Raw genomic sequence first — 19,589 nt, 5'->3', positions numbered from 1 at the left:
ATAATAATAATATATTCACCATGTGACCTGTATAATAATAATAATATAGTCACCATGTGACCTGTATAATAATAATAATAATATAGTGACTATGTGACCTGTATAATGATAATAATATAGTCACCATGTGACCTGTATAATGATAATAATATAGTCACCATGTGACCTGTATAATAATAATATAGTCACCATGTGACCTGTATAATAATAATAATAATAATATAGTCACCATGTGACCTGTATAATGATAATAATATAGTCACTATGTGACCTGTATAATGATAATAATATAGTCACTATGTGACCTGTATAATAATAATAATATAGTCACCATGTGACCTGTATAATGATAATAATATAGTCACCATGTGACCTGTATAATAATAATAATATATTCACCATGTGACCTTAATAATAATAATAATATATTCACCATGTGACCTGTATAATAATAATAATGTAGTCACCATGTGACCTGTATAATGATGGTAATAATATAGTCACCATGTGACCTGTATAATAATAATAATATAGTCACCATGTGACCTGTATAATAATAATAATATAGTCACCATGTGACCTGTATAATAATAATATAGTCACCATGTGACCTGTATAATAATAATATAGTCACCATGCGACCTGTATAATGATAATAATATAGTCACCATGTGACCTGTATAATGATAATAATATAGTCACCACGTGACCTGTATAATAATAATATAGTCACCATGTGACCTGTATAATAATAATATAGTCACCATGTGACCTGTATAATGATAATAATATAGTCACCATGTGACCTGTATAATAATAATAATATAGTCACCATGTGACCTGTATAATAATAATATAGTCACCATGTGACCTGTATAATAATAATAATAATAATATAGTCACCATGTGACCTGTATAATAATAATAATAATATAGTCACCATGTGACCTGTATAATAATAATAATAATATAGTCACCATGTGACCTGTATAATAATAATATAGTCACCATGTGACCTGTATAATAATAATAATAATAATATAGTCACCATGTGACCTGTATAATAATAATAATAATATAGTCACCATGTGACCTGTATAATAATAATAATAATATAGTCACCATGTGACCTGTATAATAATAATAATAATATAGTCACCATGTGACCTGTATAATAATAATAATAATATAGTCACCATGTGACCTGTATAATAATAAAAATAATATAGTCACCATGTGACCTGTATAATAATAATAATAATAATAATAATAAAGTCACCATGTGACCTGTATAATAATAATAATAATATAGTCACCATGTGACCTGTATAATAATAATAATAATAATAATAATATAGTCACCATGTGACCTGTATAATAATAATAATAATATAGTCACCATGTGACCTGTATAATAATAATATAGTCACCATGTGACCTGTATAATAATAATATAGTCACCATGTGACCTGTATAATAATAATAATAATATAGTCACCATGTGACCTGTATAATAATAATAATATAGTCACCATGTGACCTGTATAATAATAATAATAATATAGTCACCATGTGACCTGTATAATAATAAAAATAATATAGTCACCATGTGACCTGTATAATAATAATAATAATATAGTCACCATGTGACCTGTATAATAATAATAATAACAATAATATAGTCACCATGTGACCTGTATAATAATAATAATAATAATAATAATATAGTCACCATGTAGAATGCAGGGAAGGGGCGGGGCTGAGTCATGTGATCGTCCTCCCAGGTATTTTGGCCGCTCTCGCTCTCCGTACTCTCCGTACTCTCTGCAGGTTCCAACCTGAACTTCCTGGAGGACTGGGAGTCAGCCACATGAGAGGAACAGAGCCCACTCACCGGGACTGAGTGTGAGTGTGACCTCAGAGCGGAGTGTGACCTCTGCATACCCAGAATGCACCTCACTGACTGTACCCACTGATACCCAGAATGCACCTCACTGACTGCACCCACTGATACCCAGAATGCACCTCACTGACTGCTCTCACTGATACCCAGAATGCACCTCACTGACTGCACCCACTGATACCCAGAATGCACCTCACTGACTGTACTCACTGATACCCAGAATGCACCTCACTGACTGCTCTCACTGATACCCAGAATGCACCTCACTGACTGCACCCACTGATACCCAGAATGCACCTCACTGACTGTACTCACTGATACCCAGAATGCACCTCACTGACTGTACTCACTGATACCCAGAATGCACCTCACTGACTGCACCCACTGATACCCAGAATGCACCTCACTGACTGCACCCACTGATACCCAGAATGCACCTCACTGACTGTACTCACTGATACCCAGAATGCACCTCACTGACTGTACTCACTGATACCCAGAATGCACCTCACTGACTGTACTCACTGATACCCAGAATGCACCTCACTGACTGCACCCACTGATACCCAGAATGCACCTCACTGACTGTACCCACTGATACCCACAATGCACCTCACTGACTGTACCCAGATACCCACAATGCACCTCACTGACTGTACTCACTGATACCCAGAATGCACCTCACTGACTGCACCCACTGATACCCAGAATGCACCTCACTGACTGCACCCACTGATACCCAGAATGCACCTCACTGACTGCACCCACTGATACCCAGAATGCACCTCACTGACTGCACCCACTGATACCCAGAATGCACCTCACTGACTGTACCCAGATACCCACAATGCACCTCACTGACTGTACTCACTGATACCCAGAATGCACCTCACTGACTGTACTCACTGATACCCACAATGCACCTCACTGACTGCACTCACTGATACCCAGAATGCACCTCACTGACTGTACCCACTGATACCCACAATGCACCTCACTGACTGCACCCACTGATACCCACAATGCACCTCACTGACTGCACCCACTGATACCCACAATGCACCTAACTGACTGCACCCACTGATACCCAGAATGCACCTCACTGACTGCACCCACTGATACCCGGAATGCACCTCACTGACTGTACCCACTGATACCCACAATGCACCTCACTGACTGCACCCACTGATACCCACAATGCACCTCACTGACTGCACCCACTGATACCCAGAATGCACCTCACTGACTGTACCCAGATACCCACAATGCACCTCACTGACTGCTCTCACTGATACCCAGAATGCACCTCACTGACTGCACCCACTGATACCCAGAATGCACCTCACTGACTGTACCCACTGATACCCACAATGCACCTCACTGACTGCACCCACTGATACCCAGAATGCACCTCACTGACTGTACTCACTGATACCCAGAATGCACCTCACTGACTGTACTCACTGATACCCACAATGCACCTCACTGACTGTACCCACTGATACCCACAATGCACCTCACTGACTGTACCCACTGATACCCAGAATGCACCTCACTGACTGTACCCACTGATACCCAGAATGCACCTCACTGACTGTACCCACTGATACCCAGAATGCACCTCACTGACTGTACCCACTGATACCCAGAATGCACCTCACTGACTGCACCCACTGATACCCAGAATGCACCTCACTGACTGTACTCACTGATACCCACAATGCACCTCACTGACTGTACCCACTGATACCCACAATGCACCTCACTGACTGTACTCACTGATACCCAGAATGCACCTCACTGACTGCACCCACTGATACCCAGAATGCACCTCACTGACTGTACCCACTGATACCACAATGCACCTCACTGACTGTACCCACTGATACCCAGAATGCACCTCACTGACTGCACTCACTGATACCCAGAATGCACCTCACTGACTGTACTCACTGATACCCAGAATGCACCTCACTGACTGCACCCACTGATACCCAGAATGCACCTCACTGACTGTACCCACTGATACCCAGAATGCACCTCACTGACTGTACTCACTGATACCCAGAATGCACCTCACTGACTGTACTCACTGATACCCAGAATGCACCTCACTGACTGCACCCACTGATACCCAGAATGCACCTCACTGACTGTACCCACTGATACCCAGAATGCACCTCACTGACTGTACCCACTGATACCCAGAATGCACCTCACTGACTGTACCCACTGATACCCAGAATGCACCTCACTGACTGCACCCACTGATACCCAGAATGCACCTCACTGACTGTACTCACTGATACCCAGAATGCACCTCACTGACTGCACCCACTGATACCCAGAATGCACCTCACTGACTGTACCCACTGATACCCAGAATGCACCTCACTGACTGTACCCACTGATACCCAGAATGCACCTCACTGACTGCTCTCACTGATACCCAGAATGCACCTCACTGACTGTACTCACTGATACCCAGAATGCACCTCACTGACTGCACCCACTGATACCCAGAATGCACCTCACTGACTGCACCCACTGATACCCAGAATGCACTTCACTGACTGTACCCACTGATACCCAGAATGCACCTCACTGACTGTACCCACTGATACCCACAATGCACCTCACTGACTGTACTCACTGATACCCAGAATGCACCTCACTGACTGTACCCACTGATACCCAGAATGCACCTCACTGACTGCACCCACTGATACCCGGAATGCACCTCACTGACTGTACCCACTGATACCCAGAATGCACCTCACTGACTGCACCCACTGATACCCAGAATGCACCTCACTGACTGCACCCACTGATACCCAGAATGCACCTCACTGACTGTACCCACTGATACCCAGAATGCACCTCACTGACTGTACCCACTGATACCCAGAATGCACCTCACTGACTGTACCCACTGATACCCAGAATGCACCTCACTGACTGTACCCACTGATACCCAGAATGCACCTCACTGACTGTACTCACTGATACCCACAATGCACCTCACTGACTGCACCCACTGATACCCAGAATGCACCTCACTGACTGTACTCACTGATACCCAGAATGCACCTCACTGACTGCACCCACTGATACCCAGAATGCACCTCACTGACTGCACCCACTGATACCCAGAATGCACCTCACTGACTGTACCCACTGATACCCAGAATGCACCTCACTGACTGTACCCACTGATACCCAGAATGCACCTCACTGACTGTACCCACTGATACCCAGAATGCACCTCACTGACTGTACTCACTGATACCCAGAATGCACCTCACTGACTGCACCCACTGATACCCAGAATGCACCTCACTGACTGTACCCACTGATACCACAATGCACCTCACTGACTGTACCCACTGATACCCAGAATGCACCTCACTGACTGCACTCACTGATACCCAGAATGCACCTCACTGACTGTACTCACTGATACCCAGAATGCACCTCACTGACTGCACCCACTGATACCCAGAATGCACCTCACTGACTGTACCCACTGATACCCAGAATGCACCTCACTGACTGTACTCACTGATACCCAGAATGCACCTCACTGACTGTACTCACTGATACCCAGAATGCACCTCACTGACTGCACCCACTGATACCCAGAATGCACCTCACTGACTGTACCCACTGATACCCAGAATGCACCTCACTGACTGTACCCACTGATACCCAGAATGCACCTCACTGACTGTACCCACTGATACCCAGAATGCACCTCACTGACTGCACCCACTGATACCCAGAATGCACCTCACTGACTGTACTCACTGATACCCAGAATGCACCTCACTGACTGCACCCACTGATACCCAGAATGCACCTCACTGACTGTACCCACTGATACCCAGAATGCACCTCACTGACTGTACCCACTGATACCCAGAATGCACCTCACTGACTGCTCTCACTGATACCCAGAATGCACCTCACTGACTGTACTCACTGATACCCAGAATGCACCTCACTGACTGCACCCACTGATACCCAGAATGCACCTCACTGACTGCACCCACTGATACCCAGAATGCACTTCACTGACTGTACCCACTGATACCCAGAATGCACCTCACTGACTGCACCCACTGATACCCAGAATGCACCTCACTGACTGCACCCACTGATACCCAGAATGCACCTCACTGATACCCAGAATGCACCTCACTGATACCCAGAATGCACCTCACTGATACCCAGAATGCACCCACTGATACCCAGAATGCACCTCACTGACTGTACTCACTGATACCCACAATGCACCTCACTGACTGTACCCACTGATACCCAGAATGCACCTCACTGACTGTACCCACTGATACCCAGAATGCACCTCACTGACTGCACCCACTGATACCCACAATGCACCTCACTGACTGCACCCACTGATACCCAGAATGCACCTCACTGACTGTACCCACTGATACCCACAATGCACCTCACTGACTGCACTCACTGATACCCACAATGCACCTCACTGACTGCACTCACTGATACCCACAATGCACCTCACTGACTGCACCCACTGATACCCACAATGCACCTCACTGACTGTACCCACTGATACCCAGAATGCACCTCACTGACTGCACCCACTGATACCCAGAATGCACCTCACTGACTGTACCCACTGATACCCAGAATGCACCTCACTGACTGCACCCACTGATACCCAGAATGCACCTCACTGACTGTACTCACTGATACCCACAATGCACCTCACTGACTGTACTCACTGATACCCAGAATGCACCTCACTGACTGTACCCACTGATACCCAGAATGCACCTCACTGACTGTACCCACTGATACCCAGAATGCACCTCACTGACTGCACCCACTGATACCAAGAATGCACCTCACTGACTGCACCCACTGATACCCAGAATGCACCTCACTGACTGCACTCACTGATACCCACAATGCACCTCACTGACTGCACCCACTGATACCCAGAATGCACCTCACTTACTGTACCCACTGATACCCACAATGCACCTCACTTACTGTACCCACTGATACCCACAATGCACCTCACTGACTGTACCCACTGATACCCAGAATGCACCTCACTGACTGCACCCACTGATACCCAGAATGCACCCACTGATACCCAGAATGCACCTCACTGACTGCACCTACTGATACCCAGAATGCACCTCACTGACTGCACCCACTGATACCCAGAATGCACCTCACTGACTGCACCCACTGATACCCAGAATGCACCTCACTGACTGTACCCACTGATACCCAGAATGCACCTCACTGACTGTACCCACTGATACCCAGAATGCACCTCACTGACTGTACCCACTGATACCCAGAATGCACCTCACTGACTGCACCCACTGATACCCACAATGCACCTCACTGACTGCACTCACTGATACCCACAATGCACCTCACTGACTGCACTCACTGATACCCACAATGCACTTCACTGACTGCACCCACTGATACCCAGAATGCACCTCACTGACTGTACCCACTGATACCCAGAATGCACCTCACTGACTGCACCCACTGATACCCAGAATGCACCTCACTGACTGTACCCACTGATACCCAGAATGCACCTCACTGACTGCACCCACTGATACCCAGAATGCACCTCACTGACTGTACTCACTGATACCCACAATGCACCTCACTGACTGTACCCACTGATACCCAGAATGCACCTCACTGACTGCACCCACTGATACCCAGAATGCACCTCACTGACTGCACCCACTGATACCCAGAATGCACCTCACTGACTGTACTCACTGATACCCAGAATGCACCTCACTGACTGTACTCACTGATACCCAGAATGCACCTCACTGACTGCACCCACTGATACCCAGAATGCACCTCACTGACTGCACCCACTGATACCCAGAATGCACCTCACTGACTGCACTCACTGATACCCAGAATGCACCTCACTGACTGCACTCACTGATACCCACAATGCACCTCACTGACTGTACCCACTGATACCCACAATGCACCTCACTGACTGTACCCACTGATACCCAGAATGCACCTCACTGACTGTACTCACTGATACCCAGAATGCACCTCACTGACTGTACTCACTGATACCCAGAATGCACCTCACTGACTGCACCCACTGATACCCAGAATGCACCTCACTGACTGCACCCACTGATACCCAGAATGCACCTCACTGACTGCACTCACTGATACCCAGAATGCACCTCACTGACTGCACTCACTGATACCCACAATGCACCTCACTGACTGTACCCACTGATACCCAGAATGCACCTCACTGACTGTACTCACTGATACCCAGAATGCACCTCACTGACTGTACTCACTGATACCCAGAATGCACCTCACTGACTGCACTCACTGATACCCACAATGCACCTCACTGACTGTACTCACTGATACCCAGAATGCACCTCACTGACTGTACCCACTGATACCCAGAATGCACCTCACTGACTGTACCCACTGATACCCAGAATGCACCTCACTGACTGCACCCACTGATACCCAGAATGCACCTCACTGACTGCACCCACTGATACCCAGAATGCACCTCACTGACTGCACTCACTGATACCCACAATGCACCTCACTGACTGCACCCACTGATACCCACAATGCACCTCACTGACTGTACCCACTGATACCCACAATGCACCTCACTGACTGTACCCACTGATACCCAGAATGCACCTCACTGACTGCACCCACTGATACCCAGAATGCACCCACTGATACCCAGAATGCACCTCACTGACTGCACCTACTGATACCCAGAATGCACCTCACTGACTGCACCCACTGATACCCAGAATGCACCTCACTGACTGCACCCACTGATACCCAGAATGCACCTCACTGACTGTACCCACTGATACCCAGAATGCACCTCACTGACTGTACCCACTGATACCCAGAATGCACCTCACTGACTGCACCCACTGATACCCACAATGCACCTCACTGACTGTACTCACTGATACCCAGAATGCACCTCACTGACTGTACCCACTGATACCCAGAATGCACCTCACTGACTGCACCCACTGATACCCAGAATGCACCTCACTGACTGTACCCACTGATACCCAGAATGCACCTCACTGACTGCACCCACTGATACCCAGAATGCACCTCACTGACTGTACCCACTGATACCCAGAATGCACCTCACTGACTGCACCCACTGATACCCAGAATGCACCTCACTGACTGCACCCACTGATACCCAGAATGCACCTCACTGACTGTACCCACTGATACCCAGAATGCACCTCACTGACTGTACCCACTGATACCCAGAATGCACCTCACTGACTGCACCCACTGATACCCACAATGCACCTCACTGACTGCACCCACTGATACCCAGAATGCACCTCACTGACTGTACCCACTGATACCCAGAATGCACCTCACTGACTGTACCCACTGATACCCAGAATGCACCTCACTGACTGTACCCACTGATACCCACAATGCACCTCACTGACTGTACTCACTGATACCCACAATGCACCTCACTGACTGCACCCACTGATACCCACAATGCACCTCACTGACTGCACCCACTGATACCCAGAATGCACCTCACTGACTGTACCCACTGATACCCAGAATGCACCTCACTGACTGTACTCACTGATACCCAGAATGCACCTCACTGACTATACTCAGATACCCAGAATGCACCTCACTGACTGTACTCACTGATACCCAGAATGCACTTCACTGACTGTACTCACCGATACCCAGAATGCACTTCACTGACTTTACTCACTGATTCCCCGAATGCACCTCACTGACTGCACCCACTGATACCCAGAATGCACCTCACTGACTGTACTCACTGATACCCAGAATGCACCTCACTGACTGTACTCACTGATACCCAGAATGCACCTCACTGACTGTACTCACTGATACCCAGAATGCACCTCACTGACACCCAGAATGCACCTCACTGACTGCACCCACTGATACCCAGAATGCACCTCACTGACTGCACCCACTTTTTCCCAGAAATGGCCCACTTGCTCATGGTGTCTAGAGGGATATCTGCTATACCTCTCTGACAATGCCTAACAAAGTTGAAACGATCGTGTGGAGTTGCTGTATCTCTCTTGCCGGCCTGTATTTTGGATCTGTTCTGCCCTTTTGTGTGGAATCTGTCTGAGATGCCAAGGGCCTGGTTCAGTTTTTTTTTTTTTTTGTTTTGTTTTTTTATTGGCCCAAGATGAGCTCAAACCAGTTTGAGAACGGAGCGGGGACCCACCGAAGGGCAGGCTAATTGAGCTTTTGTCTCTTCTCAGCACTCTCTTGCAACTTGTTTTTTGCTCTCCTTATAAATATATTTCTAATATATTAGAGTTCTTTTTCTGCTTTAGATTAAGAACCAATCCAGTAGTTATCTGACTGTAGTTCTCCTCCACTCCTTGAGAATCACTAGTATTCCTGATCACCTAGCCAATGTTTCTTTAATTGTTTCCATGTAGCAGGACTTCTCCTAGGGAATCAATGGCATAAATGCTACTCTAGGAGGGGTCTTCACTTTAGTGAGTGAGGGAGGCAACCATACAGCAAGGGGGTTGTAGCAGAAGAGTTTTTGTGTCTGGATTATACAGAATCACATACAACCATATGTGGCTGTTACGACACCGCCAGGTAGATGAAGCCGCTGTTTAGTAGATAATCCCTTTTTTCCAGAAATGCAGTTTTAATCCAGCCGATCGTCAAACTCCCGAACGGAGCATACGAATGCGGCAACTCCCGATCAGCAATTCAGTCGAACTCCTTCCACAGCTAGAAATAACGAAAAGTACTGTCCCAATAAATCCCTCCACAAACGAGACCTAGCTCCGTCTTGAAGGTCAATTAGGAATGTGTTTAATGGGGGCTACCTGCCCGGTATTTATGCGGGTAGCCAATCACAGTGGCTTCAACATAAGCCCTTCCCATCTTACCCATAAATCCTTCTTCTCTATCCCGGAGATAATTGGGAAGAAACCTAATTATCTCCCAGGATAGAGACAATCGCCATTTTAAAATACAATGACCAAAATACAGTAAAATACATATTTGCTAAAATACCGAATAAAAAGAGTTTGTGCAACGTATCCCCAGATAGCCTGGATCTGAGTGCATATTTCTACCGAATAGCGCTCAGATCCGATGTACCTAGTCCAATCGCCATGGAGTCAGTCTTTCATAAGTCCTTCGGTATACGAATGACTCCATGGGACGGCTATCTGGGTAAAGTCCATACGAATGCTATAAAACTCCCGAACTGACCGGTGTTCGTACGCCTCGACGAAATAGAAGGCGGGCGGCAACTTCTAGCGGTGTTCGGTAGATAAAGTGTCCTTTTTCAGTTCCACGGGATTTGCACCGAACACCGCTGATTCTTCTCGTGTCCCAAAATGGCCGCCGCCTCGTGGTCGCTATACGAACGACGACCACCCGTACGAATGGAATGGAGAGGTGTCTGCGGTTAACCACAACGTTCTAATTGGGGCCAAGAGGTTAACCAGCAGCACACTCCTCTCCTGGGTGGCCGTTTGTTCGGTAGTTTTATTCGGTAGTTCAGTATCACACGAACAGGGGCATACGGACAGGAAATCCAACGGAATTAAGGCAACCAGACGAACCAGCAATATAAGTCTACACAGATGGATCTGTCACAGTGGCCATACTTTGTTCGGTATAAAGATGTACAAGTCTGCATGTGAACGGCTATATTCACCATCCGAACTAAAGTACCGAACAACTGGACCACCCTGGTGTGAAGTGTGGCTGTAATTTACCTCCCTGATTGCTTGTTACATTCCCTTGGTTTAAACGCACGAACGCTCTGCTATATTCCCTGGGTGACTGCCATTTCGGCAGCCGAACATGTGGCGGCGGCCATCTTAAACCCGCGAACAGCGCTGTTTGGTAGTCGAGTGTCTGGAACTCAAAACGGACACTCGACTAACCGAACACCGCTAAGACCTCCAGGGCTTCAGAAAGTGCCGATGGAAACGCACGAACGGCCCGTCGTTTGGTAGGATGAATCCCACTAACTAGGGGATTCATCCGAATACAAACTTAACCATGGATGGCATAGCCTTTCGGGACTTTTGATGCACGAACAGAGACCGACTGCAAGGCCAGATCTCATGGAACTATTTTCGGCTACTTTAGCCATGCGGTCGGTCAAATCTTTGCTTCCTCATAACTCCCAAACCCCTGGTCTGATCTGGGTGATTTTTGGATATGTTCCTCACCCAGATCAGGGCTACCAGGGGGGTACCATATTTAAAGGTTTACCTACCATATTTGGGGTACATCCAGGAATTGGGGAAAAGTATGTACTTTATTATGTTAACTGTTAAAGGACCACTCTAGTGCCAGGAAAGCATACTCGTTTTCCTCCACCCTCAGGGACCCCCTCCCGCCCGGCTCTGGAAAGGGGTTAAATCTTACCTTTTTCCAGCGCTGGGCGGAGAGCTCTCCTCCTGCTCTCCTCCTCCGATCTGCCTCTTCTCCTCCCCGTCGGCTGAATGCGCACGCGCGGCAAGAGCTGCGCGCGCATTCAGCCGGTCGCATAGGAAAGCATTCATAATGCTTTCCTATGGACGCTTGCGTGCTCTCACTGTGATTTTCACAGTGAGAATCACGCAAGCGCCTCTAGCGGCTGTCAGTGAGACAGCCACTAGAGGAAAAAGGGGAAGGCTTAACTAATTGATAAACATAGCAGTTTCTCTGAAACTGCTATGTTTATAAAACAATTAGTTAACCCTAGCTGGACCTGGCACCCAGACCACTTCATTAAGCTGAAGTGGTCTGGGTGCCTAGAGTGGTCCTTTAAGCTAAGGAGAGGAGTTGTGTGAGAGGTAACGTCTATGTGATTGGTTACTGTAGTAATTATGGTGAGTCCCTCCCTTGCATGGGAGAATCCCATAAAAGCAGGAATTGTGTCATTAAACTTCAGTTCTACTCCTGATACTGTGTGTTGTCCAGTGATTGGGAAAGGTGATGGGATACTATTGGATTTTATTGCTGATTGTGCTGGATACCCTCTTGGATTTATTACTTGTTCCTGCATTCTTCTAATATACCAGTGGAGTTAAGCTGTCTCTCCGCTACAGAGGTATTAGCAGGGCATTTAGGAAGGTGCTTTGTTTTATTTCATGATAACTGATCAGTTCAAACTTCATTGTTTTAAAATTTATAATAGCTTTACATCCTTTATTTTGGATGTGCATGAGAAATATAAGATGGACAAAAGACATTTGTATAGTATTCATGTCATATATAGCTTAGGCATGTCTCGCAATGTGCACATTTTCATTTTTTTTCCAACATTGAACAATGGTATACAAGGCTAACATGTTAGAAGTTATATAGACAAATATGCAAGAGTCTTGTAACAAAGAAAAACATTGTGTCATTATGAATGTCATGTGCGTGTGTGGTTCATAGAGTGGAGGTAAGTGACATGTATCAGCTTATGTAGTGGTGTTGGTTCCCAGTTTGGGTTGTGGTTTTTAGGTGTGGTCTGTGCGCGTGAGCTTTTTTGTCCTTTCCGGGTGCTAACTAAGGGGTCAGCAAAGTCTGGGAATGGAGTTTGTTGTTGGTAGCAGAAGCTGTTATGTGTGGTACCCCTAACCAAGGGGGCAGCAGGGGGGGAGGGAGGATGTGACCCCATTGACTCTCTGGTGTTGTGTCCAGTGTGTTATCTGGGGTGTGATTTGCTAGTAGTCAGGATAAGGGTGTTAAACTGCTTTAAAAGATAAGTTGTGAAAATATAGATAAAAGATCTAGTAAGTGTAAAGGTAAAAGGTAGTTCTAGTAACTGCATTGTGTCCCCTGCGAGGTTTCCCTTGTGTATCAGTGTCCTCTCTGGGTGGCTCGAGGCCGGAGCCTTCTAAAGTGGGCTAGGTTGTGGAGCCATAGGTGATTGTTTTAAAACTTGGCACAAGCTGATGTTTTAATGGTCTAGTTGTAATTCAGTGATGTGTGGGTGCTTGTCTTAGTACGTTTACTGCACACTATATTTATTTACTATAAATCATAGATCTCCTACCTTTGCTTCCTTGTACAGTGTCCATCTTTCTGCGTAGGTGGCAGCAGTAGTCTGTAAGCCATGCCGGGAAAGCTGAAAGTGAAGATTGTGGCAGGACGCCACCTGCCAGTGATGGACAGAGCCAGTGACTTGACGGACGCCTTTGTAGAAGTGAGTTTAAATTTTGACTACAAAACCTCTGGCACTTCTTGTGAGCTGAAATAAGCACTAGCCATATTCTTTTGTCTTATTGGGAACATAAAATTAAGATTATCCAACTATGGTCCAATCCAATGCTTCTCATAAAGGAGTATTGGGGACTTGATGTGCATGCGTTGTGAGTGCCACACTGAACTGTAAGGTCATGTGAGTGAGGTTTACTTGGTCAGTGCATGTTTTACATTGCAAGGTTAAAGTGACAGGACCATGCACCCAGACCGATACATTGAGATAAAGTGCTCTCTGAGTGACTTTAGTGGTGTTCTTAAACCAGCTTAGATATGAAGCAAATATGCAGCCTATAAATATATTAAAATTGTCATTATAACCACTTTAGCTTATTGAAGTGTGCCTGTGAACTAGCCCTACAATTTTATGATTCCCTTCTCAAATTGTCAAACTAGGGCTCGTAATTCTGTTGTAAATCCCTGTTCATAACAGCAGGGAATTCCACCCCTGGCACACAAAACACATAGCGGCCTGCTCACAGAAGCACACTATTGAATTGAAGAGCTCGCTCCCATGGAGCCGTGCCTGCAGTCTGCCATGACATAAACAGCCTATTGTATGAGACGGATTGTCAGCTCCCTGACTGACCAGGTTTGTGGGTAAAGCTATGAGCTGTGCTTTTAAAGCCCTATTTTGTTAGTTTGAGAAATGAAAATAACCCTCTCATGCCAGGTTCAAGTAGATGTATAAAAGCAGCCAAGTAACAAATATATAATTTATCATTATAAGAAATGCTAGATTTCATGCCGTTGGCAGCTGGGTTACACTTACCTTCCCATCATCTTAGTGCCACCATTCTCCATGGGTGTTGCTCAACTGTTATAACCGCCCTCTGATCCTCCTTGCTGCTTCTCTCTCTGCACAGAGATTGCCCCTGCATGGCTAGGGCAATAAAACCCGCAGATCAAGAATTTTTTTACTTTCTTTGAATTACCTCTAGATGCCAACAAAATGAACTAGTTTTTTTTATATGCCACTCTTTATATAAAGCAAGTTTTTATGTCATATAAATATGAGTACACCTCAGACTCGGTGCACTAACTGTCCCTGTGCTGTGAGATCACCCCAGACGTAACGCAGCGCACTAACTAACCCCGTGCTGTGCGATCACCTCAGACGTAACGCAGCGCACTAACTAACCCCGTGCTGTGAGCACCCCTCAGAAGTAAAGCCGCGCACTAACTGACTCGATGTTGTGTTAGTGCAGAGATTCCTCTTATTATCTGACTAGCCAGAGAGTGGCGTTCTATTTCATAACAACATACCATGTTTTTCGCTCCATAAGACGCACCTCACCATAAGACGCACCTAGTTTTTAGAGGAAGAAACCCAGAAAAAAAATATTCTGAACAAACTGTCCCATAGTGTTTCTTACTATGGGACAGTTTGTTCAGAATATTTTTTTTCTCCCCTGCCCCATAGTGTCCCCCCCCCCTCCCATAGTCTTCTCCTCTCTCCCATAGTCTTCTCCCCCCTCCCATAGTCTTCTCCCCCCTCCCATAGTCTTCTCCCCCCTCCCATAGTCTTCTCCCCCCTCCCATAGTCTTCTCCCCCCTCCCATAGTCTTCTCCCCCCTCCCATAGTCTTCTCCCCCCTCCCATAGTCTTCTCCCCCCTCCCATAGTCTTCTCCCCCCTCCCATAGTCTTCATCCACCCCCTCCCCATAGTCTTCATCCACCCCCTCCCCATAGTCTTCATCCACCCCCTCCCCATAGTCTTCATCCACCCCCTCCCCATAGTCTTCATCCACCCCCTCCCCATAGTCTTCATCCACCCCCTCCCCATAGTCTTCATCCACCCCCTCCCCATAGTCTTCATCCACCCCCTCCCCATAGTCTTCATCCACCCCCTCCCCATAGTCTTCATCCTCCCGTCCCCATAGTCTTCATCCACCCCCTCCCCATAGTCTTCATCCACCCCCTCCCCATAGTCTTCATCCACCCCCTCCCCATAGTCTTCATCCACCCCCTCCCCATAGTCTTCATCCACCCCCTCCCCATAGTCTTCATCCACCCCCTCCCCATAGTCTTCATCCACCCCCTCCCCATAGTCTTCATCCACCCCCTCCCCATAGTCTTCATCCACCCCCTCCCCATAGTCTTCATCCACCCCCTCCCCATAGTCTTCATCCACCCCCTCCCCATAGTCTTCATCCACCCCCTCCCCATAGTCTTCATCCACCCCCTCCCCATAGTCCTTATCCACCCCCTCCCCATAGTCCTTATCCACCCCCTCCCCATAGTCTTCATCCACCCCCTCCCCATAGTCTTCATCCACCCCCTCCCCATAGTCTTCATCCACCCCCTCCCCATAGTCTTCATCCCCCTCGCTCCCCATAGTCTTCATCCCCCTCGCTCCCCATAGTCTTCATCCCCCTCGCTCCCCATAGTCTTCATCCCCCTCGCTCCCCATAGACTTCATCCCCCTCGCTCCCCATAGACTTCATCCCCCTCGCTCCCCATAGACTTCATCCCCCTCGCTCCCCATAGACTTCATCCCCCCCCCCTCCCCATAGTCTTCTCTTCTCTCCCATATTCTCCTCTCCCATACTGTCCCCCTCCCCTTGTCCCATAATTACTTACCTGTCTTGTAGCGTTGGCCGGCAGCACAGGGCGCACCGCGGTACTGGAACTTCAATTTCAGGTTCCGGTTTCCGGCGGGACTGAAAGGAAGTGTGCACACTGAGCTGAGTGCGCACCTCCTTTCAGTCCCGCCGGAAACCGGAACCTGAAATTGAAGTTCCAGTACCGCGGTGCGCCCTGTGCTGCCGGCCAACGCTACAAGACAGGTAAGTAAAGCTTCATATTCGCTCCATAAGACGCACAGACATTTCCCCTCACTTTTGAGGGGAAAAAAAGTGCGTCTTATGGAGCGAAAAATACAGTATATGTAGGAAGTAAGAGAATGTTTGTTTGTTTGTTTTACCACCCCATTATTAAGTGTATAAAGTATATTGCTGGGAATGTCCTGGTGACAAGTATCTGGACATATTGCCAGAGACTTATCAAAGTGTCAGCTACACTTTTACACTCTTTCGGTACAGTTTATTAAATCTTATTTTTCGTCTATTGGCTCTTTTGTGCACTAATCAGAATTTTTAAATATGCACCACATTTTCGGCGATGCAGGATTTAACAATTTTTCCGATCCTTGATTTTTTTTTTATAGAAAAACTTTTTTTTTTTTTATTTTTTTTTTGCAAATCTAAATTTGAAGGGCTACCAAATTTGTTTTCATTTTATGCAAAAACTGTAATTTACTATGGAGAAAACCATGAATTTTTATCTCACTTTTAGATAAATATGAAGAATCTGTCACTTTACAGAGCGCTTTGCTAAATATCCCCTGTGTGTGTTAGGGATGCCTGTAGATTTTGTATATAATCATATGCTTGGAGCCATTGTTGGGGCATTGTACATTTATTTCTATCTTTATTGTGCTTTTCATTTCCAGGTAAAGTTTGGAAACACCACCTTTAAAACCAACGTTTATCCCAAATCTCTGAACCCGCAGTGGAACTCTGAATGGTTTAAATTTGAGGTACATTTTACCAAGCATTACTCCATCTTGCCCTGGGTTATTTCAATTTACAATCTCTCTTGCTTTTCAGGTGGATGATGAAGATTTACAAGACGAGCCACTTCAAATCACTGTCCTGGATCATGACACATACAGTGCCAACGATGCTATTGGCAAAGTGTATATTGATATTGATCCACTGCTGTACACAGAGGCTGCCACTGTGATATCTGGTTGGTTCCCCATATATGACACAATCCACGGTAATATTTTGTTTTACTCAGCTGCAAGCAGAGCCTCACTTACCCGAGAAATCGTTTACTAAGGTTCCTCTCTCCACATGCCCTGCTTTGTAAATGTGCCATTTTTCTATCTGTTTTCATTACTTTTGCACTCCTTTCTTCCCCAAACACAAAATGTTTCACCACTAACTAGCCAAATATCTTATTCCGTTAGGCTTTCCTGTTGATTGAGTTTTGTCTTCAATACTTTCCTTGCAATAGCTGCCAGTGAATTGTATTCCTTGATTTACGTCATTTGTTCCATGATTAGTGACAGTGAGCATTGTACGCAGTATGCTCAATCTATGTATTTTGCTGTAGTAAGTAACAGATGTTTTTTGGCCGTGAATTTGTACACATTTTAGATCTGAAGGATAGACAACTGCCGCAATGTAATGAAGCTTCTGAAAATGGTGCATTACACGTTTGTTTCTTTACTCAGGGATCCGGGGGGAGATCAATGTGGTTGTGAAAGTAGATCTCTTCAATGACCTGAACCGTTTCAGGCAATCTTCATGTGGAGTGAAGTTTTTCTGCAGTAAGTATTAAACATAAATCAGTGCCATGATTTAGCTATTTTACTTGTATGGCAGTTCTGTCTTTTTACTACCATTCTAGTTTCCAGTGCACTATTTCACCGTAAATTAACATTTAAATTAAAACCTAACCTTTTTATTAATATAGAATTCAAAAGTAAGTTTTTAAATTTAAGGCCAAACGTAAAGCTGCCTATGATTTGTCTATTTTTCTGACCTATGGTGGCAGTATGTATGGGTTGTGCTTCCTAATTAAGACAAGCATCTGCAAGATGGGTAATTAAGAAAAGTCCCTCCCCTTTACCCTATAAAGGGCTTCCCCCGGCAAACCCACCTCAGTTCTTTCTTGTCCCAGCACTGGACGGATCAGGCATCTGTTAAAGAGGTGAGGCATACGGGTTGATGTGTGGGGAATGCGGCCCGATGGGTGGCAGGCTGAGCTGCCCGGCTCCTTCCGCGCAGGTTACGGAGCTTCATACAGGATCTCTATATGCCGAGTTTGTACGGGCATTGGGAAGAAAAGCATGGCTCGAGGACGCAGGGAGTACATGGAGGGCCTTGCGCCTGCGCACAGCAGTGGAACGCACGCCCGGGTGCTGTTGCGTTCCACCAAAGTAACAGGTGTGCTATTGCACCTGCGCAAACCGGAACTTCCTGAAAAAGACAGTACGGATCGTTGTGCAGTTCCCTCTGGCAGCAGGATGCAAGTGAGGAGGGTTCTCTGTGTCACCAGCCCCCCACACTGCTCAGAGGTTTTCAAGGTAAGATTAGTTAATCTTTCCTTTGAAAATCTGTTCTGATATGGAATAAATAAAAATAAAAAATGTAATTGTTTCACAGGAAATGGACTGTATATGTGTGGCAAAACTAGCCATTTAAGAATGTATTTTTATGTATGTACTACTATCCCTTTAACCCCTTAAGGACACATGATGTGTGTGACATGTCATGATTCCCTTTTATTCCAGAAGTTTGGTCCTTAAGGGGTTAAAGACTGTGCGAACCAAGCTAATAACTGTATATGTATATTGTGCGAA

The 19,589-nt window shown here is 46.2% G+C and overlaps 1 protein-coding gene across 9 annotated transcripts in view; it reads left to right on the top strand.

Annotated features, from left to right (window-relative positions):
- The first annotated feature begins 1,820 nt into the window (after positions 1-1,820).
- C2CD5 (C2 calcium dependent domain containing 5) overlaps positions 1,821-19,589 on the top strand; it is an 85,552-nt gene continuing 67,783 nt past the window's right edge. For all 9 annotated transcript variants that reach the window (XM_063446668.1, XM_063446667.1, XM_063446665.1 and 6 more), the window contains exons 1-5: positions 1,821-1,905; positions 14,047-14,159; positions 17,670-17,756; positions 17,827-17,998; positions 18,459-18,554. In XM_063446668.1, coding sequence (XP_063302738.1) covers positions 14,070-14,159; positions 17,670-17,756; positions 17,827-17,998; positions 18,459-18,554 — 445 coding nt within the window. In that variant the 5' untranslated portion in view covers positions 1,821-1,905; positions 14,047-14,069. The remainder of the gene's footprint in view (positions 1,906-14,046; positions 14,160-17,669; positions 17,757-17,826; positions 17,999-18,458; positions 18,555-19,589) is intronic.

The sequence above is a fragment of the Pelobates fuscus genome, chromosome 3 (genome assembly GCF_036172605.1).
Source record: "Pelobates fuscus isolate aPelFus1 chromosome 3, aPelFus1.pri, whole genome shotgun sequence".
Classification (NCBI taxonomy): domain Eukaryota; kingdom Metazoa; phylum Chordata; class Amphibia; order Anura; family Pelobatidae; genus Pelobates; species Pelobates fuscus.
This window is presented reverse-complemented; position numbering and strand designations above follow the sequence as displayed.